The following is an 8,301-nucleotide window of genomic DNA, read 5'->3' as shown; positions in this document are numbered from 1 at the left end:
GTCTCAAGCGCAAAAATCATTGGCCTACCTCGGACGGTAACTTCCTCGGGAAGATGGACATCAACGCACCGGGTACAGCCAATAAAATCGAGTGTATCGGCCATCCGAGCCACCATGCGCCAATCTGATTCTTATAGGATGACTCTATGGGGTGAAAATTGTCAGCGTCTATTCTATTAAGGAAGTAGGGCAGCATAATTATTGAATTTTATTAACGGGGTGGGTGGATGGTTGTTGTTGTTGTTGTTGTTGTTGTTGGGGGAGGGGGGGTGGAAGGCAGTAACGGCCCGGCAATAAGGCGCAATTTAAGAATAAATTTTACCGTAAGAAGCCCCAGCCGAGCATATAACCCAACACTCGTCCGAGAAACTTCGTAGCCAAGACGACGCCAATGTAAAGAGACGCGTTGGATGTCTTTGTATTATCGTCGAGGTAGGAGATGCCGAGAGCGTAGAAGGCGACATTGGCCATTCCCATAATGGTCTGCACGATGATAAGAATAAAGAGAGTCGAATAATACGGCGGTTCCTCCGCGGCGATTAGTCTCGAGGACATTTCCATACAAAGGTCCGAGCTTTCTCCTGCAAGGACAGTAGACAAGGACCTTTAGAATCTAAGATATTAACGCAAGTCTGTCTCGGTCGTTAGATGCAAGTATCCAATGACTGCAAGTTTAACAAATAAAAACACGCCAATTGGTAATAATTGGCTGTTTCTTTGTGTAAGCATAACGGCTAAGCAATAAGACAAGAGAGACGGCTATTGCTGTCTCGAGTAATTATTTATGTAAAACGACCATCCCCTTCTTTCGCCATTTCCAACCACTCGATTCATTGGTGATAATTATGAATTACCCGGATTATATTCACTTCTTTTTATGGCTATTATATTTCCGCGAATTATATGTAAATGTATTTGGGGACACGCGTGCACGTAGCCGTAAAAGTTTATTTTATTGAAAAATTTCTAAATAAAAGCTTAATTGCACACTGTAATAATACATACATTGGAAATAAGTCGTAGTAACGACATTATATAAACACATTACCTTAAATTACATAATAAAGCTATAATAATTTACCATTGTTATTTATTGTTAATATTTGCAATATAATATTTCATACAATTTTCAATGGTATACTCTTTTTTTTTTTTTTTTTTTTTTTTTTTTTTTTTATCAAAATTATCCCTTAAAAATTCCTCCTACAATATATAACTAATATTGTAAGACGACATTATGCAGCAGTTTTTTTCTTTTTTCTTTTTTGCTTTCCCTTCTAGTAGGTTCCTTCTTATGAACCTCGTCTTACACATCTTACGCATTGTTATCAATTTTCACATTTATATCTCTTACACATCCATACACGTATAGTTATGTTTATTTATTTATAGTCCGAGAACGTGGGACCTCATTATTGAGCAGAGCTAGTCATGCGTTCCAACTTAGCGACAATACCATCTTACCCGTATAAATAGATGCGTGCGTCATATTTTCCGGCGGTATGCTATCGTCGTTCACGCATTGAGGAACGATAAGCAGGAAAAAGGAGGCGCACTGAATAAGCGTGAGAGCACCGAGCCAAGATGCTCGATGAAATCTGTCGGCCCAGTAAGCGATGACCGTACCAAGAATGGCCGGCGCAAAGTCGGATATGCGCATGATCCATTCTAAAAGATTAATTAGAGCAATTAGAATGAGTTAGAATGTGCCGAGATGCATAAAGCGGCGCCAAGATGCATTATGAAGAAAGATAAAAAAGGGAAGAAATAAGAAAGAAAGAAAAACAACAAACGAAAGTTATGATTTTGTTGTAATGTTGGTGTCGTCTTGCGGTGGGAAACTTTGGACGAGGTTTAGAGGACCGATGTGCTTGTGCCCTCTGGCACAACGCTCTCGATACAACAAGTATTAAACAAAAAATAAATCGAAAGGGCAAAGGGCATTTTTGGCGAATATGCGGGAGGGGCGCGCCAAATGTCACATTAATGCAATCGTCAAAGCCGACTTTGGCTAGATTCGCGCGCGCGCGCGCGCACCCATTAGGTCGGCGCCGAAGCCGAACTTCCTGGCAATGGTGGAACTGGTGACGTGGAAGTAAGTCTGCGCGCCGGCTTGGAGGAGGCCGATGGAGCAGAGGAGTGCGAGGAAAATCCGTCGTGTCGCGAACTTTGCCAAACGCGGCAGCCTGTAGCTTCCGCAGCCGCAATCTATCGATTCGTCCGTCAAGGAATTCGCCGGTCCGGATAGTCCACCCTCCATCTCCGAGCGCACGATCTCCTGTGGTCCCAGCGTCATCTTCAACCTGGAATTATGCGGGAAGAGGCCTTGTCGGCACTTTATTATTATTATAAGCTTTGGTCGTCGGCGCGAACGTGAGCCTGCGAGTTTTGGCTTTCCCAGTTTTAAGATCGAATTTCGATTCATCGCTTAATTAATCGTTGCTCCTCGTGTCGAGGATTGCCCATGGAATTGCTAGCCAAGAATAAACGCGTACAAGCCTTATCGAATAACTCGGGCATCATATATATATATATATATATAAGACGTTTTACATTAAACAAAGTGCGAATGTACATTTTGATATTTGGAATTTTACTCGTCCGCGACTCTATTGCAGAATGTAATTTACATCTTGTATATTCATTTCTCCATTTAAGTGTGAAATGCCACTTTAAATATCGTATTTTCCTTTCAGTTTTATTTTCATTCAATAGATCTTGCATGTGCCATCTCATTTCAATGCTTCTCTGTAGCGAGAATTAATTTAAATATTTATACATCGTTGCTCGACGCTCGAATACTACTCGGTCAAAAGTTAAGCAATCGGATTGCGTGGAACATTTTTCGAAACAACGTATTTCGCGCAGAAGCATTTTCCATTATTTGATAGTATAGATATTAGCACGATATTAGAAACGAGAAACAGATAGAGATAAAAACAGCCGTAGAGCCGCCCACGGCTAAATACCAATCAATATCACACAAAAATCCGCTGTTTATAATAACGATAATATTAAATGGCGACAATATTAGAATAACAACAAATGACGATAAAAATGAGAAAAGAGGAATAATTTGCCGTAGCTAATAAAGAATTTTATTGGTAAACTTCATTTCAGAATTCCAAAGCGTAGAATTAAAAGTATCGTTAGCTCCCGTTTACCTCGTCCCACAAATCGACCTACGAATAAAAAACACGCACACGAACAATAAAGATTCTCTTCCCCTTCCATCGAACATTAAAACTCATCTGCCCAACATACGTAATAATGACGATTCAGAAGTCTGAATGTAATCCAACATGAGAAACTCACTGAATTTTCAGTGCACGAGTCCCGGTATCTTTAAAGCGAGAGCAGAAAAGACGTGCAGGCGCACGCTCGCTCGCACGCACACAGATATACAGATTGACAAAGAGAGAGAGAGAGAGAGAGAGAGAGAGAGAGAACCTTTATTTAGTCGCTTTATCTATCGTCGAAAGCGTGACTCACATTTCGTAACTCAGGTTACAATTACGCGCACACCTCGTCCTCCATGTTTATCCGCGATCGCAACGAGCCTCACCTTCTCGTGGCAATGCCGCCTTCGCCAAAAATACAACCGCCTGACCTAGACACGACTTCCTCTCGTCAAATCCGAATTAATCGACAAGCCAAATGACTCTCGCGATGATCCATTCCCATCCGAGTTTCGACACCGATCGCCCAGGCTCCCGGATTCGCGTCTCCGCGACGCACCACCTCGTCAGTGTGTAAACCGACGGCTAATCCCGATGCTGGCTCACCTTTCTACTTCCGGTGCCGTGACCTCGTCAAAATAAGCGGCCGGTCGTTGGTATCCAGAGCGTCGAGGGCATGAGCCTCATGCTGGGCTGGCGGTTGGCCTGACGGACGACGAGGGACTTTCGGTTGGTAGAGGCGACACCTACTACGACCGGGCGCCGTCTTATCTCGAGCCCGGGCCTGCCGTCTTCGCCCCTGCCGATGCTGCTGCTGCTACTACTGCTGTTGCCGTTAGAGCTTGCGACGTTGGTGGTGGTGGTGGTGGTGGTAGTGGTGGTGGTGGTGGTGGTGGTGTGGTGGTGGTGGTGGTGAAGAGACGAACGAGGCTCGATTTTCCTCATGAGCTGCGCGAGTCTTATCGCTGGCATGGTTTATCTCGCTCGCCCGTACAGGTGTATCCGTCGGATTCAGCTCGGATTACGAACTCCTCGGGCCTCGCCCCGAGGCAGTTGCTGTCGTCCGCCGCAGTGGGGATGACTCGTGGTTTGTGGCCTCAAATGGTTTTAACGAGACCAGCGTTCAACAACCATCGTTCGCAATATTATCCTTGGCGGTAAAGTGTCTTGAATTTGACAAAACGCTGAATGAAAAGCGACATTCCATAAGCGTATTTAGATTTTTTTCCCGACATTGCGCAAAATATGGGTACGCGCTATAACGAATTGCCGACAATTTTTTTTTTTATTATATAAGCGTGTCTAGGTCTTGGAGTTTTCTTTGCCTTAAACGAACAATATTGGCATTATTATTTATAGGATTCGCTTAGATTGCGGGTGATTCGCGGGTGCGGAGTGCGTGTTGCGTGCATGTAATGTCGATCGACGAAACTGTCACGATTTGCAATTGGCTAATTCGAGTAATCGGTAAGGGCGTTGGCAGTTGATTAGCGGGGAGATCCGAAGCCTAATAAACAATTAAATCTGGGAAGAAAAAAAGCATTTTGGCGGACAATGGGTGGTAGCCCTTTGGCTGGATCGGAGTTAAGTCGCCGGGATGGTAAGAAAATGCAAGATTGCCAATTAGCATATGAAAAGCCTGAGTTCGACCGTCGCCGCGACGCACCGGGTCAGACCCGTGGACTCCTCTCCTACCTCCTCATCGTCATCTTCGTCTCCTTGGCAGGGCGATCACGTTTTTGAATATTAAGGGCGGGATTACACCGAGGGCTTAACGCGCGAAATTTAGTCCTCACGGCGGACGAGCGTCTAACGCTCGCGGAGAAAAAATCGCCCTTAAGTCCCGACGAGCCATCCCATTTCTCTCTTTCTCTTTATCTTTCACTCTCTCTCTCTCTCTCTCTCTCTCTCACTCTCTCTCTCTCTCGCTCTTTGATTACTCCGTCCCTTCTTTTTCCGTGCTACTCCTCGTTTTTCTGGCTGTCGTCTATGTACCCCGTTAGGCTCGATCTTACGTTTTGTGTGTTTTACGCCCCGTCGAAGCCGTCGCCCGCCGATGTCTTCGCTTCTCATCGACTGCCGAAAGCCACCCCGAGATAAATCTGAAAAATATTCAAGTGTCATCGGGCTTTCTTGTATACATTTTTCATTCGTGGGATTGGCATTATGTGTTCTCTCTTTTAGCTCCAGTTGAAACAAAAGTGTTCTTACTAAAGAATAATGTATTTTCCCTCTCTCTTATATACTACTTTAATCTAATATTTCAACTTCCTTAGAACTTTGGATCTATATATCAAATTCTATATGTATAGGACTGTTGATTACTATCGACTGAATCTGAATAACATTTTCCTGTTACGCTTACTCTTATATTATTCATTAAATAATTATCTTTTTCTTTAAAAAAAAAAAAAAAAAAAAAAAAAAAAAAATAAATAAATAAATAAATAAATAAATAAAAAAAACATAATAATTCCACAATTTAAAGTTATAAATATTGCGCGCGGGCACACACACACATTCATTGAATTACTGAAAAATTAAATCTACCTTTAAGAAAATTTTCTTTATTTCGCAGCCCATTATTTTTGACTTTTAATAAACTACTTTTACAAAAGTTACAAGTTTGTTAATTAGCTTGAAACTTACTTTGAATTGATAAAAAAATCACATAAAATGCAACATTTTTACGATACCACAATTTTTTCTCTTTTGTAAACTCGCTTGTAATTTTATATTGCAGTGGCGAGTCGGCATAAACCAACCCTAATCAAACGAAATTGCAAAATAATTATTAAAGTGATTCGAGATGTCGAATAAATGTAATTTATGAGATTATTTTCATGTGCTTTTCAAATTAAAATAAATAAACAAATATGCCACTCGTGCTCGTAGTGTCATCCACATTCGCTTTTTGTTTTTTGTTTCTTTTTCTTTTTGTTTTTAACCTATTTAAAGTACTCGGGCTTGGACCGAATAATTACTAAGCACTAAAATATTTGCCAGCACGCTTTAATCAACGTAAAACCGTAAAATAACGTTTACAGGACGCGAACCTCCCCCCAGCCGAGCTGGAGAAATGTAATGAAAGTATCGCTGGCTAGGAAGTCCGCCGCAAGAAAACGAGGAAAATCGGCGAGAGCGCTTCTTGTTTTTATCACGATAATTAAAGTCCAGTGGCGTCTCCGACGTCGGCTTTTTGCGAGGCTCTTCCTCAAGTCAATATGTTGACGATACAAATATTTAGAGGGCGCGTCGGTCAAGCGTGTCCCGATGTTATTAGCAAATTAACCGACATCAAAGAAAGTGGGGTCTCACTTACTTCGCCTAATGGAAAGCTCCCGCCGGCTAGCGCACGATTTTCCCTGGTTAACGTTAGCTGCCACTGTGACCTCGCCGTTAAAACTCTCCACCCATCAATGTCGCGGACATTTACGGAGATATTGGAGAATCAGAGAGGATGGATAGGCTCACCACGTACTCGCGATCGCGCAAAATTTAATTAAGCTTTCGCCGTCGGTTTTCTCTGTTCCATGAACTGATTTGGTGAGCGCGGCTTGGCTGTTTATATTGAAATATTGACATCGCGTCGAAGCTTCTCCGATCCGAAGAGTTATTTTCTCGAGATATTTATTCCAATTCATCATTATTACAGTACATTACAGTACAGTTAAGATTGAATTGTAACTTTTCATAGGCAATTCTCGAGCCTCAATGCTAATAATCTCACTAATAACGTTCTCTTTATTTTTACGCGATTATTAAAATCAACGCTCACTATTCCTTGCGAATAATGTAATTGATAGATTGTCCAAGATCTTAAAACCAAAAATAATCGTGCCATCATTTTATTCAAGAGTTTTGTCAAATTAATTTCATTCATCGTTCGCACCTAGTACATATCCTCAAGTTGGTGAAACGACAGAAAATTGCAGCTAAATTAAACTCTCGTGCCGGTGCTAATAATTTCCAAGAGTTAATCATCGTGAATTTGACATTATTAATGGAAAAACTATCAGCGTAAAAAATTTAAGGCGAATCGAATTGATTGATAAATTGGCTAAAAGAAAAATCAAAGAACTTCAATAGCATCATCGATCTCACATTAAAACAGCCATATTTTCGCATCTAAATACGCGAAACAAAAATCTAATTTAAAAAATTAATTTGAAAAAAGATTGTGCCATTATGTGAAAAAGATCGGCATTCGAGCGTTAAAAATAAAAATTGATATATCAGATAATTGAAGTATTAAAAATATGCCGTGAATCAACGAAAAAATTGATAAAATAGCATTATTAATACGAGGAAAAACTGTAAAGAAAATGCTCCACCGATACACAGTGAATCATTCTCGAGGGAAGTATTATCGAAAAAGTTCATCGGAAAGCAAAATCACGTTCGATTGGCCGCGTTGCGGCACAAGTAGCAAAAATGTAATGAATAAATTCGTCCTCTCCCTCGCCCCCCGGCCCACCGTCTCTCTTTCTCACTCGTTTCATTCTCTTCGATTCTCCTTCCACCAACCCCCACAGCCGACAACTAACCCCCCGCCTATTGTAAAAGTTCCTTTCGGGCGCAGGGAGACTTAAAGAAGCGTAATCCTCGGGATCGCGCTTCCTCGGCGGTTCCTTCCAGGCGGCAACGAGTTGCCGGCACCGGAGTAAAAAAGCACCCGGGGATTAATCGGCGCAAGGGGCCGGCGAGAAATCGCGCGGTACGGTGGCTCGGACGCGCGGCGCCGGAAATCTCGGCGAGGGGATTAGGAGGTCGAATGGGGTGGAGGTGGTGTGGGGTGGGGTGGGATGGCACGATAGGCCCCGTGATGCTTAATTTTTCCCCCGATTTTTTTAATCTCCTGGTAAATATCGTCTGGGAGTAGCGACCTTCCACCCCCGCCCCTCGCTCGATTCATTTTCTTTTCGCGTTCTCCCGCGCGTTGCCACCACATCCCACCCCAACCACCCGCACTCCTAGCCATGCAAGCCCCACGCCCAGCGACACACGCGCGCAGAGAGAGAGAGAGAGAGAGAGAGAGAGAGAGAGAGAGAGAGAGAGAGAACAGCGCGGACCATCAAAGGAGAACCCATTTAAAAACCTCATCAATGCCTAAGCCCCGTGC

General features: G+C 42.8%; 1 protein-coding gene across 1 annotated transcript in view; it reads right to left on the bottom strand.

The window, feature by feature from the left end:
- The window catches only part of LOC105364231 (Organic anion transporting polypeptide 33Eb), a 5,143-nt gene extending 2,844 nt beyond the window's left edge, over positions 1-2,299 (bottom strand). Inside the window, 4 exon segments of the mRNA XM_011502116.1 lie at positions 29-173; positions 323-581; positions 1,465-1,668; positions 2,038-2,299. Of these exon segments, the coding sequence (XP_011500418.1) occupies positions 29-173; positions 323-581; positions 1,465-1,668; positions 2,038-2,296 (867 nt within the window). The 5' untranslated portion in view covers positions 2,297-2,299.
- Positions 2,300-8,301: the final 6,002 nt, after the last annotated feature.

This window comes from Ceratosolen solmsi, unplaced genomic scaffold (assembly GCF_000503995.2).
Source record: "Ceratosolen solmsi marchali unplaced genomic scaffold, CerSol_1.0 scaffold43, whole genome shotgun sequence".
Taxonomy (NCBI): Eukaryota; Metazoa; Arthropoda; class Insecta; order Hymenoptera; family Agaonidae; genus Ceratosolen; species Ceratosolen solmsi.
Note: the sequence above shows the minus strand (reverse complement) of the source record. Positions and strands in the feature narration are given on the sequence as shown.